Raw genomic sequence first — 18454 nt, forward strand, 5'->3', positions numbered from 1 at the left:
TGACGCATCTTCAATGCGGATCCTTGCAACGCTCTGCAAACCAGGATTAGAGGTACTCTGTTAAGTGGGCCCAACTCTGTACCTGTAGCTATCCCATGCTCCATCGTGGTCGGCCTGAAGTTGTGACTTTGTCCCGGTCTGGCACTACCAGATATCCACAGTTGGCGCTTTATGGTGCTATTTCTACTAAAAACTTTAAACCTGCATATCTCCGGTTTCAATGATTGGATTTTTGTTGTTTTGGTCTTGTTTGATTTACTTAAAATTACTCTATTTTTCTAAGTTGGTGTGGGTTTCTTTTGTGGTGTATTTTTTTACTGTTACTGTTGGAAGTGCTGCACAGATACTTTCAATATTGCCTTTGAAGTTAGCCTGACTGCTCTGTACGAAACAACCCGAGGGTTGACCACAGGTTAATTTAGGGTTTGCTTGTGACTTCACCCTGAGAAGACTTATGGTTGCTTCTTGAGGTGTTTCACCCCCCCTCAACCAGTAACACAATGCCTTACAAGGGGTAATCAACATCTAAGAGAAAGGTCATTATATGTAGGTGGCATCTAAGGATGATGCCCATGGAATAGCCCGAGTGGGCCATAATAGGCCTTTAACAAAGGCTTTACAAAAAGGTCTTAAAATTAGATAAAATAATTGCCTCGAGGAGAAGTGCCTAAACAACAAGAGCATGCTTGCAGAACAGCAACCTTTCTAACATTGAAATAGCAAACAAATATGGAAAGAGGAAGGAACGAGGTCAGAATTCAGTAAATATATTTTTTAAACTGTTATACAATTTGTATATCAGACCTGAATTGTTACTTTACATTTGTGAGAACGGATTTTGTTGGCGAAAACTAGAAAGGAGTTTAGGATTTATAACAGGGCAGATTTCAGTTTCTATTTTAATGCAAGAAGATTACTGGGTTTGTTTATAAGCAGAGGCAGGCCGTTTCAAGAACATCAAATATCCACAGAGAAATGTATGGTTCCTCAGGTCTTGCAGTTTGTTTAGAGACTATTATCAGGTTATGTTTGTTTGAGTGTTTACCAGACTATCCTAGGTTTCTGTACTGCATGTAACCCCACTAACGGGCTTTACAACATGCTCTGGACGTGCCCATGTCTCCATAGTTTTAGAGAGATGCCACAGACTCTATAACATCCTTGGACGCCAAGAACAACTTGACACCCCGAGACATGCCTAATGACCTTGTGAAAAAATAAGCAGGCCCGCGAGAGGAAAAAAATGAAAATAAATGGAAATTGGCCAAATAGCTACAAATCGAAAACGTTCATTTATGTGTTTTAAAAATTGCTCCAGGATTCCTTATGTATTTGGGGCAATCATCGCTAACTATTATAGTGACCCTTACTCAGGATGAGATCTAGGATTATGGGTAAGTAACTATGCTGAGCCCCCCCCCAACCCAACCGTGCCCTGCTGGAATAGCCACCTGTGTAAATGAGGAGGAGCTCCTCCTTACTTATGTGCCTCCAGCTTTCCAGGTTTGTAGTCTATTTGAATTTCTATTTTAATATCTTAATGTTTGAAAAGACACTTTCTCACGTATTATAGGCATAGAAAGTCCACTTCATTTGAGAAATGTGACATTTGGTCTACTTTACACCATGAAGTAGGCCAGGACTGAGAAAGTGATTGTTTGCAGTTAGGATCTTAGTCTGTTGGAACTGGTTCGATATGCGTTGCTATGTGGACGTCAAGCAACAAGTATTTGTAACTGTAATGTTTTGTCGGAAAATACCATTAGTTATAGCGACAGCACACCACCGTTTTAACCTAATGTTTCTTTTCTTCACAGAAGCCATCATCCTCCAACTTAAGAGGGTCAGAGTTGGATGTTCTTCTTTTAGTTGGGACTGTCGGTCATGTTATCAGTTTGGCTTCAAGTAGTTTCATAGAAGAGGAGCACCAAACCTGGTATTTCCTCATCAACACACTTTGCTTGGCATTGTCTCAGGACATATGTAGACATTATTTTCTCATAAAAGAAAGCGACCGGCATTTGCCGACGAAATTTGACGAGGTTGGTGAAGATAGTGATTCTAAACTAGGCAAAATGCTCTTTCCTTCTGGATTTATCAAAGACAATGAAAAATGCCTTGCACTAGCAAGTCCCTGGGCCGTTCTTGTCGGTTGTCGATTGCTGCGTTCGTTGAATCAAACTGGAGTACAGTGGGCTCATCGACCAGACTTTAGCCATTGGTTAACAAGGTAGGTGTTCGAATTTTTTTACATTGATTTTGTAATTTGATCGATTTGATTTTTTTGTTTGAATTTGTTTATTGGGTTTTTTTGGTTACATTTACAGAAGCAATACTGCAGTGATCAATCAAGGTGAACAAGCGTTACAAAAAATTAAAGTCATTGAGATACAACTGGAGACTTGATTACTGTTAGGTAATTCACAGTTCGGGGCCGTTGTCTGTCTATCGTCCCCTTCTGTGTGCACTGGAAGCACTTATCACACGGCATCCCATCATTACATCTGCACTTCCCATGGGTGGATCCGTCTCAAACATGTCAGTCTGTTAACTGCACTCGTGGGAGGGTGAACTCATGTTGTGTCAGGTACCGTGGGGAGGCGTCTCGGGCATCAGCCATGTGGGTGTGGTCCGCCATTATATGTGGCCTCGTGATGTCTCTATGTGCTAAATCAAATCGTAAGTAGTACATACGGGTTACACTCTGTCTAAATCGATCTTGTCGCCATACCCAGAAACAATGGGGGTGAACTGGTTAACTCGGGAGATGGATGGGAGTGTGGGAAAGACGGGAGGGGGGGGTTTCTAGGTCACCGTGTCCAAACGTAGATTACATATTCTCAGGTCGTTGGGTGTAAGCCTATAGCAAGTGTCAGTGCGTCGTGTCTGGGTGTCGGGGGGTCGCTGCGTGCGGTCGTCCATAACATGTGCGTAGAATCCGTGATATGTATTATGTAAACGTGGGGGTTGGTGTCGTCAGTCGTACCTGGGATTGCGAGGGTGTAGGTGACTCCTGAGGGCGTGTCGCCTGTGTGTAGGTGTGAAGTAGTTGCGCCCACTCCAGGGATATAGGATGCTTGCGATGTCCCCGTACTTCCTCCTCCCGGAGTATCTCTTCCTCCGCCTTACCCCATTTATGCACCGCGCCGATCCATGCTGCCATTGGTGGTCCCGTCGGGGACCTCCAGTGCATGGCAATACTGCGTTTCGCCAGGAGGATTGCTAGTGATAGGAATCGGCATTGCGTTTTCTCAGTTTTCCGTTTGCGGAAAATTCCGAGTGCGCATGCAATTTGATCGATTTGATGACCATGCCTTGAGCTGATTTAATCATTAAAAAGATTTAGCCAGGTCGTTGTAAAACAATACTGTGATAGTAGGAGGACATAAAATGTAGTTGTTCTGTTTGTTCGTCAGGAATAGATCCCTTACTAAGTGGCGTGGTAAGAGATCTTTTCGAGCAGGGAAACTTCCCCATAGTCGTCTCTGAAGCAGCGAAAGCATCAGTAGTTAGGGGCAGATTTACATGGCCCCTGCGCCACCAGTACGTCACATTTCGTGACGTACTGGTGGCGCAGTGGGCTCCTCCATATTTTCAAGGAGAGGAAAAGCCACCCTGCATGACTTTTCCTCTCCTTGTAAATACGGCCCGTCACATGCAGCAGTTTGTGTTGAAGGGGCGTTCCATGGGTGTTGCTGTGGGTGTTCCCACGCAACACCCATGGAACAAGACATCTCCAGATTTACGATTTCTCGTAAATCTGGAGATGCGTCTGATTGCTACGCCACCCTAGAGGTGGCGTAGGGAGGCGCAACGAGGAGAAATGTTTTCATTTCTCCTCGTTTTTTCCTCTTTCAATGCGTGCTGCATTCTACAGCACGCATTGAAAGAAGAAAAGGCCTTTAGTGATAGTTTTTGTGCAGGAAGGTGCCCCTTCCCGCAAAAAAACAATCTCCCCATGGCGCAGGCATCCCTGCACCATGGTGCAAGGGTGCCTGCGCCGGCGCTTGGCAGCTGTTTGTGCACCAGCGCAGGGGAGAGCACAGGAATGCTACATATTCTTGTAAATATGCTGCATTCCTGTGCTCTGAAAGTGCCACAGCGTGGCGCAGCCAAAGGGCTTGCGATGCCACGCTGCGGCAAATTCTTGTAGATCTGCCCCTTAGTGTTTAGAGGCCCTCTCACAGGCCGCGGGCCTCAGTGCCACTGAGCGTGGTGCACCATTGGACCAGTCAGTCCTTGCACTGTCTTTAACATAGTTTTAGATCAAGAATGCAAAGCATCAAGAGTACTATGCAGTGGTTTTTTTAACTGCGCTTCTTTTTTTTTTTTTTTTTTTTTTTTTTTTTTAAACCTTTATTGAAAGACACGTATAAGTACAAGCGCTGGCCTACAACCACAGGGGCTGGCCGCAAAGTCAGGAGAATCAAAATAACAAAGCAATGTATACGATAGGGAGAATACAGGATGGATGCAAATAAAGTCGTTACATCGCCAGCGCCAGATTAAAAGAGGTTTCATTTTACATTATATAAAGGAGGCAGCAACCATATCTACCAGCGCGTCATGCAACATATACAGAAAGGAAGGGGGGGGGGGCGGGAGGGAAATAGCCCCCCACGCAAGCAGACGACCACAGTAGGGCAAAGCCCAAAGACCTCACACGCCCATACCAGGTGCAGAATAGAGGAAGAATACCAGCAAACAAATAAAGTGGACGCCACACGTACAGCCCACCCGCCCCGAAAAAGGAGAAAGTGCAGACGCTAGCGAAACAAAGGAGTAAACACCAAGGGACATAGCCCACCCCCTAGAAAAAGGCAATAAAGGGACCATAGAATAAAACAAACTAAAATAACAAACACCCCCCCCACCCTACATCACTGTAATGGCTACGGCCTACCCCACTAAACAGCGTGCCTGTCGCCCAGAGTCACCCGAAATATAGAAAAAGAGAAAGGGAATTATAACGAAGAAAGAGAGGGGAATAGGAAAAGGAAAGAGAGGATAAGGAAGAAAGAGAGAGGAGAGGAGCCAGCGACCGAGACATAAAACACTACCCCCCCGCAACAATAAGGCACTAATCGAGGTCGAAAAGGAGAGTCAAGAAAAGCCTACACCGGGATGTAAACAGGAACCATCCAGAATAACGGGGCCCGGAGATGCCATGTAAAAAGGGTCCCACAGGCATCCGGGCACGATCACCCCTGTCCACTTTTATGAAGAGTCGAGCTTCCCAACCCCGCCACAGCCAAAAAACAGCAGAACACAGTGGGTCCACACCAGTCAGGAAAAGCCGGTGGGATCTCCGCAAAACACCGTCCCGGCAAACCAGAAGCAACCAGGAGAACTCGGCAGCAGTCAGAATGCAAAAGTTCCTCAAGGATCCATGTGACCAAGCACAGTATCTGAGCCGTCCAGCACGAAGCAAAGAAAACAGGATGTAGAAAGCACTGCAGCATCGGCACCGGGTCCGCTAGATCCCATAGAATCGAGCACCCAGCCGGAGATCCCAGCACAGCCGTCGGCGAAGTTCCAGGCAGTACAATTCGGGGAGACGACACTTCGTCACAAAATGGCGGAGCCACCATGGCAGCTATCCGCAATTCCATGGCTCGACATTTCAAGGACAGGTCGATCCGCAGAGCAGACAGGGCAAACAAGATAGCACTCCGAGTAGGGGCCGCCCAAACCACGTGAGGGCTGGAGAAATCAAATGCGGCAGCCTCCCTGTCTCCAGGAGAAAGACACCCCGAGGGGCCATCCGCCATCTTAAGTACAGCACCCTCCGCCATCGCCACAGGTTCTTCCAAGTCCACCAGGAGCACCGGCGGCCCCAGGGCTCACCGCCAAACCGCGGCGGAAGGCGCTCGGCGGAGAAAGGAGAGTCACCAGAAGAACGGGCGTGCTCCCCACAGCACTCGGGGGGAGCCCAGCACCGGATCCCGGTCGGGATTAACAACAGGAGTGGGTTTCTCACTTGAGGGGTGCCGGACAGCGCGGCTTCTCTTCTTCGGGCCGGTAGGCGAACGGACATGCGGGGTGGCCCACCAGCGGGGGCGGGTCCGCCCCGGGGGTCCCGGCCCGCGGCTCTCAGGCTCCCACCATCGGGTCTCTCCACCGGTTCCGGACCGCCGGCACTCCGAACATCTCCGGGCAGGCACAGCACTCGAGGCCCCGGCGTCAGGGCCGGGAAGGCCAACAAGGTGACCAGGGCAGAACGCCGAAATCACTGCACGCCAGAGCCCCGGAGAAGGATGGTAAGTGACGGCTCTTCCTCAGTGACCAAATTCGGAACACCCCGAACAGGATGAAATACAGGATAGGTGGCGGGGAGGAAGAGATCACGGAGCGAGGCGGTTATGCGACCGTTCCGATCGCCATCTTGGCTCCTCCCCCTTAACTGCGCTTCTTAACTTCAGCTGAAGTTGTCACAACTATCGGTATCCTCGAGTTTCGATGGAGGTTGCAAAAAGAATGTTATTGTTGCAGGCCAGCATGTTTTCTCTCGTCAGGATGGTACGTTGAGGTTTGGATTACCATTGATTTTACTTGCTTGATTCTGTACCTAATCTATCTGCTATAAAATCATTACTCTTCGTTTATTTCGATTTTTTTTTTCTTTACAATCTCTGACATTTTGAAGTATTTCTTGAATAAGTAAGGGACATAACATTTTACTGACATTCTTGTTGAGCACCAACGTGCTGGTTTATGGCCACCTGGCAGTGCTTCAGTTCTCTAGCTGTGGCACCTGTAGCGCAGCGGGGCCTGGGTGGAACAGGCCTCAGCTGCGCTAATATTAATTACATGAGACAGTTGCTTTTGTTCTCGTGGCCGGAAGACCCCGAGCGGTCTCCGACCATTTATTTATCCCCTCAGGTCGAGCCCGCCAAGGGGTGTGTGAATGCGTGAAAATGGCAACATAGTAGTATATGGCCTGGGTGGCTCTCTACATCCCTCCTTTCTTTCAGTTCTGGACCATCAAGTCCTCCCAGTTCATGGAGACGTATATACAAAGTCCTTCAGTCGCTGACTCTGCACAGGATTCGGCTGGAGACCAAACTTCTGGCTCCGGGAACTGTGACCAGCTGTAGCACTGGACGGGACACCCCCTTACGACTCAGTGGCGGTGTTTTGGCAAGTCAACCGGGCAGCGTCAGCACAACCTTGACTGACTTGCTGGGGTGTCTCCGGTGGTGTACTCCCCATGCTGGGTGAGGGAGGAAGGGAGAAACTCAGAAGGGAGCCCTGGTAGTCGGATGCTTCTTGGTCCAACTTCCTCTCAGCTGTCTTCTTGAAACTGGACACATTCCTCGTTACGGAGTGCTGTCCCTTTTGAGCAGTGACCATGGTCCCTTGAACACCTACAATGATCCATAACTCTGGCTCGTAGGGCGTCCGGAATTTCCATCCGGGGTGTCGGTCTTTGATCACTACCTGGTCTCCCACTTTTAGCTGCGGTTCTTGGGCTCTTCGGGCTTCGCTGGCCTTCCAGTTCGTTGTCTCCTCCCTTGCTTGGACTGTGGCATCATCTCGCTCCACAGGCACCTACGTCGGATCTGACGGGATACTGTCTCGTGGGACCCGCTTGAACAGTAGATGAGCCGTAGCCCACTTGGTGGTGCTATGGGGGGTCTGTCGATACGCACCAAGGAATTGTTCGAGAGCTGTTTCAGCGTCTTCTCCTCCATCCACAGCGATGCGCAGCACTTGGTTGAGTGTCCTCATCAGACGTTCTACTTCCTCATTTGTTTGTGGCCAGAGCGGGGTGATCTTCCGGTGGCGAACCACCTTATTCTCAAGATACTCCTGGAACTCTCAGCCCGGAATGGGGTCCGTTGTCGGACTTTACCTCTTTCGGCAGTCCCATCATTGCGAAAGTTTTGTCCAGGACCCACTTCACCTGGGGAAATGCTGTTGACGACACCACTTCGACAATGGGGAACTTCGAGAATGAGTCCACCATGACCAGCATGTGACGTCCACCTGGGAAGCTCCCAAAGTCCAGGCTGACGTGTGTCCAGGGATTCTTGCTCGGTTCTTCCGTGATCACAGGGGCAGGTGCTGGATCCCCTCTGGTGATGGTACAAGCATGGCACTATCTCACCATTTCCTCCACCATGGAGTCCATCGCTGGGAACCAGACCTTGTCCCGCAACCGGGCCTTCGTCTTCGCCATCCCTTGATGGCCCACGTGTGCCAGCATGAGGATCCGTTTCTGCAGACTCTCCGGGACCACTATCAGGTGTCCTCTTAGCACAACCCCCAGACTGATTTCATGGCGGACTTGCCAGAGCTGTTGTCGGGCATGGCTGACTTTAGGACAGAGGACGCGGGTTCCATCCATTGCTCTCCAGTGCTTCTCTTACTCAGGACAGAGTGTGGTCATCCTCGGTGGCATGGCCAATTTTTTCGAGCGTCATGGCTGTGGGACATGCCCGTTGCGACACTATCTTGATGAAGGCTTCGGTGTTACAGGCATCCGCCGAAGGGTCCGATGGCATCGTTGACTCTGGGTGATGCAACAGGTAGTCGGCTGGGTTGTGGGCCCCTGGATAGATAGATTACCTTGAAGTTGGACGACTGTAATTGCACGGCCCATCTTTCAATCCTCGGGGGCACCAGCCAGGATGAACCTGCAAACAGTGGGAGTAACGGTTTGTGGTCTGTCACAGCGTGGAACTCCTGGCCGCACAGATACAGATGGAAATGTTGGCACGCCCATTTGATAGCAAGCGCCTCTCTCTCAATTTGAGCGTACCTGGCCTCCGTGTCAGTAAGGGCCTTGCTGGCGTAAGCGACTGGCTTCCAGACCTCCGGGCCATGTTCCTGGAGGAGGACCGCTCCCAGGCCTACAGGGCTGGCGTCGACGACCAGTTCTGTGCGTCGCCTTGGATGGAAGTAGGCCATCACTGTCTTGTCTAGCAGTCCTGATTTGATGCCCTGGAACGCCTTGTTGGCCACTGTTGTCCACTCCTATTTGCGATCATGGCGTGTGAGGACCCGGAGTGGCTCCGACATGGCCGCAAGGTTAGGGATGAAGCGCCCACAATATGTGGCCATGCCGAGAAAACTCCACACTTCAGTGGGATTCCTTGGCATTCTGGCTGCACGGATGGCCTCGGCCTTCTTAGGGTCCACCAGGAGCCCATCTCGGGTGAACGTATATCGAAGAGTCGACTGTCTGCTGATAAAACGAGCATTTGGACTTGTGTAGAGTCAAACCACAGTCGGCTAACCTTTTCAGAGTGGCTCGTAGGTGGTTGTGGTGTTCCTCCAGCGTGTTTGGCATCGCTAAGGGTGATCACGCCTTGCAGCCCCGACAGTGCTTCTCTGATGCCGTTTTCGAAGACTTCGGCTGCTGATGACACTCCAAAGCTGAGCCTCTTGTATCTCCGTGTGTCAAAAAGGTGGTGATATACCTGCTCTCAGGCTCCAGTTCTAGCTGATGGTAGCCGGCGTTCAGGTCTAGCTTGGAGAACCATTTGGCCCCATTTAGGTCCGCCACGATGTCGTCCATCGTGGGAGTGATGTGACGTTCTCTCTTTACAGCGGTTTGGCAGCCTCATGTCGACACCGAGCCGAATGGCTCCAGGTTGCTTGGGTTTGGGTGCCACGACCAGCTGGGACACCTATGGGGTGGGGCCAGAGACCTTTTCGATCACATCTAGATCTTCGAGCTTTCTCAACTCTTCCTCCACTTGCGGGTGAAGGTTGAACGTTACCCGCCGGTGCCTAAGGGCCACTGGTCGTACCGAGGGGTCAGCGTGGAGCTTGAACTTCTCGCCTTTGAGCTTGCCCAGTCCTTTAAAGAGAGCCGGGAATTCCTTCAGTATCGCTTCAGCGTGGGAGTCATGGATCTGATTGGCGAAGAAAACAAGTCCTAGGTCCTCAGCCGTGTGGCAGCTGAGCAGAGTCCCCTTTCTTCCTTCGGTGATGTGGAACCTCGTCTTGGTGAAGTAGTTTCCGCTCCCGACTGTGGTCTGGATGACTCCACGGAGAGGAAGTGGGTCAGTCCCTCCATATGTGTAGATTCGGGCTGTTGACGGTCCCAGTGGGGGTTGTGGTGACAGGCGGTCATATTGCTCCGTGTCCATCACATTGACAGACGCACCGGTGTCAATGGGGGCTTGTGCAGCGGTGCCTTATACTGAGACAGAGCACATATGAGGTGGCCTTCGACGAGTGCCCGTTCTGCTGACGTACTACACCACAAACACTTCCTCGTCTCCATCTTCATACGTTGGGCGTCGTTCCTGTGGCTGGTCGGCCGCTGTTGACGGCGGGTCGTCGAGAGAGACCTGGTGAACATGTTGGAGCATGCTTCTGGTCCTTGATGAAGTTTGTCTAAACCGCCCGCCACGGCATACCTTGGCAAAGTGGTTCAGCTTATCACAGCAGGAGCATGTCTTCCCCTTCGCCCCGCAGACACCTGTTGCAGGGTGATCTTCACCGCAATAGCCACATGGTGCACCTGGTGGCGTCCTGGGCGCTTTGCGAGCCGTGTTTGGGTGTCTCTGAATTGCTTCCACCCTCTCTTCCTTGATCGGCGGGTGCTTGGACGCCTGTGAGGCGGCAACCGGTGTGTGCAGGGCGGCTTCCATTTCCTCCGCTCTGACCTCTGGCAGCTCGTGGGAGCGGGCCAGGACCAGGATCTCGTCCAGCGAGATTCCTGGTTGACAAAGGATCAGCTTCCCCAGGAGCGGCAACCCAGGAGGATTTGGTCCCGTATCTCCTCCCGCTGGTCATTGAACAGGCATGTGCTAGCCAGTCGGCGCAGCCTTGCATAGAACATATCAACAGACTCTGAGTCCATCTGCCACGTCCTCTTGAACTTGAACTGCTCAAAGTCGGGGTTGAGTTGGGGGTCAAAGTGCCTGTTGAGCACTGCGGCAGCCGCTGCGTAGTCGTCGTCATTTCCCGTGTTGGGGAGCGTCTCGAAGAGGTCATAGATTTCCGCGCCCCCATAGTAGATGAGGAGTGACCGTTTCACGATGCCATCGGTGTCCCTTGTCCCCTTGAAGTAGTGGTTGAGCCGTTCAACCCACGCTTTCCATCTCGGCGTGACTGTGCCCTGGGGGAGGATTGGCACCTCCGTCCGGATTGCATCCACCGTCTTGCTGGGCGGAAGCATCAGCTGCCGGTGGGTTGCTCATTCTGGCCTTGTGAAGGTGCGTAGGTGAAAGGGCGTGGCCTGCATGCTGGCAAGTAGCTCTGGGGCGTGTGCGTTAGCACGTGGTCCTGTGTCGCGGGCTGTCTGGTGGCTCCACGTGCGTACAGGGGGCTGTTGGCCCTCTGTCGCAGGTTTGTGGGAGAGAGAATGGCATGAAAGAGGCAGGCTTGCGTGTGGCTTTATCCCAATATTTATTATCCTTCTCCACAATGTCTCCTGCTGTCCTCCCCTGTCATCAGTGTGCTATAGTGGCGTGGTCTTGCCAATGTTGCCTTTAGTGCTCCAGAACGTCAGCTCTATCCCCTCATGTGTATTTCTTTTCTTTTCTTCTTGATTCTTTGACAATGTCCAAAACTCATGCAGCGAGTCAAGCAGCCCCCAACCGAGGATCCAGGGTGTGCGCGCAGACCGTGTTGAGCGCGCTGTGGCAGGCGCAGGTAGCGGAAGGGGTAGCCAAGTCACGGGGCCTCGTTGACGCGATGCGGGCGTGGAGAGCTGTCGCAGGCCAGCGGGCCCAGACGTGTCGCTTGATTGCAGGGAGGGCGGGAGCAAACACGATCCCTGAGCAGCTCCGCGTAGGAGGTGCAGGCAGGGTGTCCAGGCCACAGCGAGAAGTCCGGAGTACTCGCACAGCAGGCACTTACCCACGTGGTCGTAGGCCTCAGCGAGCACCGCTGGCTGAATATGCTCCCGTTGGGCAAAGAGACGCATGGCCGGGCGCAGGCCAGAGCGATCCTGAGGCGGGCAGACGCCTCGTCGACAGAGGCCGGGGACAGTCAGGGCCTCTGGAGGCAGCAGGCATCGGGAAGACTGGAGCAAAGTGGGTGGACACCGCAAGCTCTCCACAGGACACCACTCGGCAGCAGAGGGAGCAGGGCAACCCGGGTGGGCACCACACGCTCCCGGCAGGAGCCAGACAAGTAGGCGGGCACTCGTGCGGTTCTACCGCCCTCGTCGCCAATGTAGCGCGGCGGGGCCTGGGTGGAACTAGGCCTCAGCTGCGCTAATAATAATTACACGAGACAGTTGCTTTCGTTCTCGTGGCAGGAAGACTCCGAGCGGTCTCCGACCGTTTATTTATCCCCTCGGGTCGAGCACGCCCGAAGGGTGTGTTAATGCGTGAAAATGGCAACATAGTAGTAGATGGCCCGGGTGGCTCTCTACTGCACCCAAACCTGTCCCACGAGTTCTCGTTCATCCACAATGGCTAGTGCCCATTTGATTAGTAGTTTTGTAATGACCTGACGGGGGCAAATGACAATGTTTATTTATGTTACTGTACTGTTAAGTTAAATAAAACCATTATTAACCAAATAAAAAATGCATTGGCTTGGTCGGCCGACCCTGGATATACAGAAGCTAAAAAGTGCGAAGTCAAGTCCACAAATATCGTTCTTTGAAAATCATTTGCAGCCAAGAATTTAACTGTTTAAACAGTATTATTACACAAATATATAACTACTTAAGCTAGACAAGTTTCTAGAAAACACAGTAATTTTCCGTTCAATTGAAGTATTTCAGATAAAAGTTTGTCAATCTTCGCAATCAGTTGGAACATGAAAATGAATCCACTGTTGAGACACACTTCTCCCTTATTTCTATTTCTTTGAAATATGGAGAGTGCTTATGCACAGGTTCACCTTCCAAAATCAATCTTTGCATTACTATCACAGTCTTTAAAAAAACACTGTTTTGTCCGCATAGTTCAGCAACAGAACAGGGGGGGAACAGGTTTGCCACTTATAGCTTAAGCAGGGGCCATCACACACTCCTGTTCGAGAGCACAAGTTGATATATTGGGCAAAATCAATATTATTAGTCCATGTCTAGATTTTCATCCAAGTTTTGCAAGCTCCGATAATTTACATGAGATCTGGGTGGAGATTGGGGTGGTGCTACAATATTTTGTGGGAGACCAGCGGATAGGGTCATCTATACGAAGGGAGGCATGCTATGCTGTCTACAATCGCTGAAGACTGACTTTGAAAACAAAATATACTCAGAAGTGCAGTCTGTCTTGACCAAACTTTTTATGGCACCAAAGAAATTGAAAGCAGAGTTAGTGCCTCTTACACGGGGTACAGAACAATGAAGAGTTATTTCAAGATTTATAGCATGATTTCCAATAAAAGTAGGAAATGTGAAACGTGCAAAAGTGGAAAATCGGTTAACCGACAAATCAACGGCTTCTTCACAGGTCGATGGTCTGAGGGCTTTTATTATGAGATATAGCCAGCAATCACTGGTAATATACACCAATTAACTTTAATTGATTGAGTACACAAGGTTTAGCCCTTTAGGCAAGTTAACATTGTGGGCTGAAGGCATGTAACTAATTATACCCATTGGGCAATTTCTATCTGGGAAAAAATAAGGCAGCAGGAGACTATTTGTTGATTGCATTGTAGGAGCAAACACAGCACATCTAATTGGATGTTGATCCCGATATGCTTCATAAGAGAGCCCATATGTCTCTTTTCAGACCTTCCCCTGTGGCCTGTTTTTCTTGTGGAATATAAAAGCCCCTCACAGCCTCTAGCTGGAGGAGGTAGTGACTATTCTGAATGTAAAGCTTGGGCATGATCTCTTACAGGCTAAGTGGAAGAAAGCAAATTGGCCATTGCATGGGCTAAAGGTGGAAAGAACAAGGACAAAAACTGGTTAAGAAAGTCTTTACATTATATTGTTGGTCTACTATTTATTTATTTTATTTAAGAAGCTCATAGAGCACGCAGCTACCCAAAAGGGTCTCCCGATGCTATCGGCGGACAGTAGCAGGGGCACAGCAAAAAGAATACCTAAGGTGGCGAGGGTTCAGTCACAGCAGTTGAAGAGCATAGTTTTTAGGTTCTCGCGGAATTGAAGCAATGAGTTTCAGGATCTGAGAGCAACCGGAAGAGAATTCCAGAGTTTTGGACCTAAAACGGAGAAGGAGCACCCCTTAAAAAGATCTCTGCAAAACCTAGGCACAGTAAACAGTGCGAGGTTGGCTGATCTCAACTCTGGAAGGGACATACGGAGACACCAGATCTTGGATATAAGAAGGAGCGAGACCGTGTCTAGTACCAAACATGTAACATAAGGCCTTGAATTTTATCTGTTTGTCAGCCCTTAGCCGGTGCAGTATGTGAAGCATGGGAGAGACGGAAAAATGTCTCTGCAGACAGAAAAGAAGGCGGGCAGCCGCGTTCTGGATGATCTGCAAGCGACGAATCAAGGCTTTATCAGAACCCAGAAACAGTACATTCCCACAGTCCAATCTGGATGTAACCAGGGCCTTCAGCACTGTTCTCTGAGAAAACTTAGAGGAGTCAGCCCAAGTATTTTCTTAAGCCATTTCAGAATGGAAAAACAGGAGGCTGTAACCGTAGAGATCTGCGGTATCAGAGAAAGGTTTTTATCGATAATAAAACTTAGATTCTCAACCTCATCCACTGGTGTGGGTAAAGGACCCAGTATGACGGGCAAGTGGCTGACTCCCCAAAGTTCAGGGTTGTTTTCCAGGATCAGGACTTCGGTTTTATTCCCATTGAGTTTGAGGGTGTTTCTGTTCATTCACAGGGTGATGTTAGCCAGGCCTTACCTGAGAGGGGAAGTATCTTTATTTTGAGCATCAGCTAGTGAGAAAATAATCTGAGAATCATCTGCATACGAAAATACGGTGAGATTAGACTCTTCCATCACATCCATCAAGGGGCGTAGGTAGATGTTAAAAAGCAAAATGCTCAGAATAGAACCCTGAGGAACCCCCAAGGTCAGTGTTAGGTTAGTAGAGGTGTTGATAGCTGATGAGACCTGAAATGATCGATCTTTCAGAAAAGAGAATAGCCACTTCAAGGCAATGCCTGAAGCCTCCAATCTATCCACAGGAGTGGAATGTGAGAATGTATAGAAGGCTGCACTTAAATCCAGGAGGATAAGGGCAGCTTTCCCACCAGAGTCGAGTTCTTGCCTCAGAAATTCTGTGACTCAGTAGAGCAGATTCGGTGCTGAAACCCGCCCTGAACCCAGGCTGGGATAGATGCAGCAGGTTGTGAGCAGTAACGAAGAAAGAGAGGTGAGTCTTAACATGTTTTTCCCAAACTTTGGAAAAAATAGAGAAAAGTGACATTGACCTAAAGTTTGACCCAGCACTGAGGGTCAAGGTCCTTCTTCTTGAGCAGAGGGAGTACCAGAGCATGCTTCCAATTCTGAGGTAGCACACCAGTGATCAAGGAGGAGTTAAGGAGATCCAAAACTACCATGAGGGCCGCCTCCTCTAGCAGTCTAAAATTTGCTGGTAGGAGGGTATCAAGCGGAGAGCTGGACTTGATGGTAGCCAGTAACGTTTGCGGTCGTGCAAGATCCAGAAGGGGCAGGCATCGATTCCCAAGTACTTGTCTGACTTAACTCTGTACTGACCGTCCCCTGGTTGTGGGACTAATGGCCCGAGTGATTGAGACTCATCAATTGAGGGTGTCACCGACATCGATGCATCTGCTTCTAGTTGACGGTGAATAAACTTGACTTTGTTTAGAAAAAAACAAGGCAAGTTCGTCACACTGTTGATGGGAAAGGGAGGGGGGCGGTGTGAATGCGCTAGCTGTGGACCGATCCTTTACTACTTTAAACAAAGTTTTTTGACAATTATGAGCGTTTATAATCAATTCTGTATAGTAGACTGCCCGTGCAGATTTGCAGGAGGCATGATATTTTTTCAAGGACACTACATATTCAGCCTTGGCCTCAGGTGCCTAGTTTGTCCTCCAGACCCTTTCAAGAGATTTAAAGCCTCTTTTTTTCTGAGCGAAGGCTGTCGTTAAACCAGGGTGCCCGAGGACACATTCTGCCCTGTGATTTAGATAATCAAGGCAGAATTGAATCTCTGTCCCTTTCGAGCCAGTGGTGTACAGTAATTTGATCAGTGTCCGGTGTAGAAATCAGAGCAGGGATGGTATGTAAAAGTAGTTTGTTTGATTCCATCATTCCAATTTAGCCCAATGCCTGTTAGCAGTTTGTCGGGTCGACCAAGTAGAGTAAAAGAAAGGGACTGTAATATTGAAAGTTACTGCATAAAGGTCAGTCCAGCTGAGTTGGAGCGGAGGGTCGACAGAGAAGGAGGAGAGGTTAGAGAAGATAGGGTCCAAAAGATGGCCCGCAATGTGGGTGGCTACAGAATTCAAAAGAGAGAGATTAAGAGATCTCAAATCCTCTATAAGGGTTACAGATAGCTTATCTTTGGGGTCCTCAAGATGCAAATTAATGTCTCCAAGCAAAGTAAAATCAGCTGCCTGTAAAATGTGTGGCGTCAAATAATCTGGTACGTTTACACACCAGTTACTAGGCAGTCCTGCGGGATGGTACATAAGGGCCCCTGAAAGGGTGAATTTATGTGAGACTAAAAGAGAAATGAAGAGCCTCACAGTTAGGGATTTGAAGGTTTTTAATATTACATTTATAATCCTTTTTGTAAATAAAGGCAATGCCACCACCTGTTCTGCGAGGTCTATTAATCCCTGTAAGAGCAAAGTTAGCAAGAAGGGCAGTAATGATATCAGGTGAGGAGCCATCATGGAGCCATGTTTCGGTTAAGAAGATTATATCCGGGTCCATATCACTAATACAATTAAATAAATGAGTCTGATTTTTAGGGAGGGAGTGACAGTTTAGATTGAAACACCGGAGCAATTTACGTGGGGAAGGGAAGTCCTTAGCCTTAGGCTGGGAAACTGCCTCCTGGTTAGGATAAGTTGACCTCGCCTGAGGATGAAAGGTCGACCATTCAAACTGACCACATGCACAAAGGAATTGGTGTGCCTCCGGAGAAGAAGTCTGTCATGGCCTTAAATTGTGGAGGGCCAGTGAGTTATAGACTGTAGGGGCTGTTTGAAAAGGTCCAGGGTCGCTGGCCCCTGGCCCCAGCCAGACGCGGGCAGGCGCAGACGGGCTTTCCTTAGGCGCAGACTTAACGCACACAGAACAAACATGGGAGTCACTGGGGTGGACCATCGCAAAACTGCTCAAAAATGGAGAGTGGGGGCGGCACCCACCTTGTGTGATTGGGCGATTGACATGGATAGGGCAAGGATCGCAGAGAAAGATGTGTTCAAACACACGTGGTACCCTAAGGAATGGGACTACAAGTGGGGAGGTGGAATAAATATAGAGGCGATATCTGTTTATCTCCTTCAACTGAACTATGAACGATGTTTACTGGTGGATGCTCCTTGATTGATGTCTTGCTCCCGCCCTAAACTGTATAAGGTGATTGCTCGATTACTAGTTGCCAACTGGTCTGCGTACCTAGTTTGCACGTTTGTACACCTAGGTACTGATTGCTCAGTGGACGTACTGGTCATTACTACTCTGCTTTAACATGAGGGAGTGAATTGTGCTTATCGAACCCCATCTGTATCGCAGTGTGTCATTTTGTATTGTGGACCCAGCTATTGCTTTATCATTGCCTTGTGTTTTTCTTTTCCTTTTCTTAAAAACATTTTTTAATAAAAAAAAACATTTCTTTCCCCTTCGATCAAAATTTTCTCTCTGATTTGAATACGTCTGTTATCCTTTTCTTTGTGATCCTTTTGCAAAAATCAGGGTCTTTAAATAGTTCTCCCAGCCCTAGGGCATTCAGTTGGACCTCTACATAAGTTAACCACCCAATCCTTATGTAATAATCCAATTTGCAGCAATCCCTGATAATAGTTTGTGTCAGGTCCACCGTAGACCTCCGCCATTGAAAGCCACAGCAGGACTGTTGCCAATCTTATGCAATCACTGAGATAAGGAAGACCCAATTTGAGATGTAAAATATAGTTTGGGGCTTATTGCGGTAAGGACACTCTGGTTTTTAAAAAAGCTCTCCTCTACTTGCTGTAACTGATCGACATTAGTCATCCCCCAGACTCCCATAAATTGCAGCGGACTTTGTTTTTCCGAGGTAAATATTCTTTATTGTATCCAGTGGACTACCTCCCAGCTTCTTTGCCAATCTTGTGAAAGCATTGAGGCTCCTTTGCATGCCCTGGGCTCTTGCCGCCACTAAGTTGTACCATGGGTGATCCTTATCAAAAAGGACTCCCAGATATGAGAAGGAATCGACAACCTCAATTTTCTTTCCTGCCATCTGGACATGGAGGTATTTCTATCCTCTGGCAGCTCCTGCCACAATTATGAAAGATTTGGATTCATTTACTTTTAGGTCAAGAGAAGCCATAAAAGCGGGGTAAACCGAAATGAACAATTGCAGGGCTAACCCCAATCTGGCTATCAATACTGCGTCGTCCGCGTACGCCA

At 49.1% G+C, this 18454-nt stretch overlaps 1 protein-coding gene across 1 annotated transcript in view; it reads left to right on the top strand.

The window, feature by feature from the left end:
- The window catches only part of PIGG (phosphatidylinositol glycan anchor biosynthesis class G (EMM blood group)), an 809046-nt gene that overhangs the window by 511423 nt on the left and 279169 nt on the right, over positions 1–18454 (top strand). Inside the window, exon 9 of the mRNA XM_078676334.1 lies at positions 1818–2230. Within this exon, the coding sequence (XP_078532460.1) occupies positions 1818–2230 (413 nt within the window). The remainder of the gene's footprint in view (positions 1–1817; positions 2231–18454) is intronic.

The sequence above is a fragment of the Lissotriton helveticus genome, chromosome 2_1, assembly GCF_964261635.1.
Source record: "Lissotriton helveticus chromosome 2_1, aLisHel1.1, whole genome shotgun sequence".
NCBI classification, from domain to species: domain Eukaryota; kingdom Metazoa; phylum Chordata; class Amphibia; order Caudata; family Salamandridae; genus Lissotriton; species Lissotriton helveticus.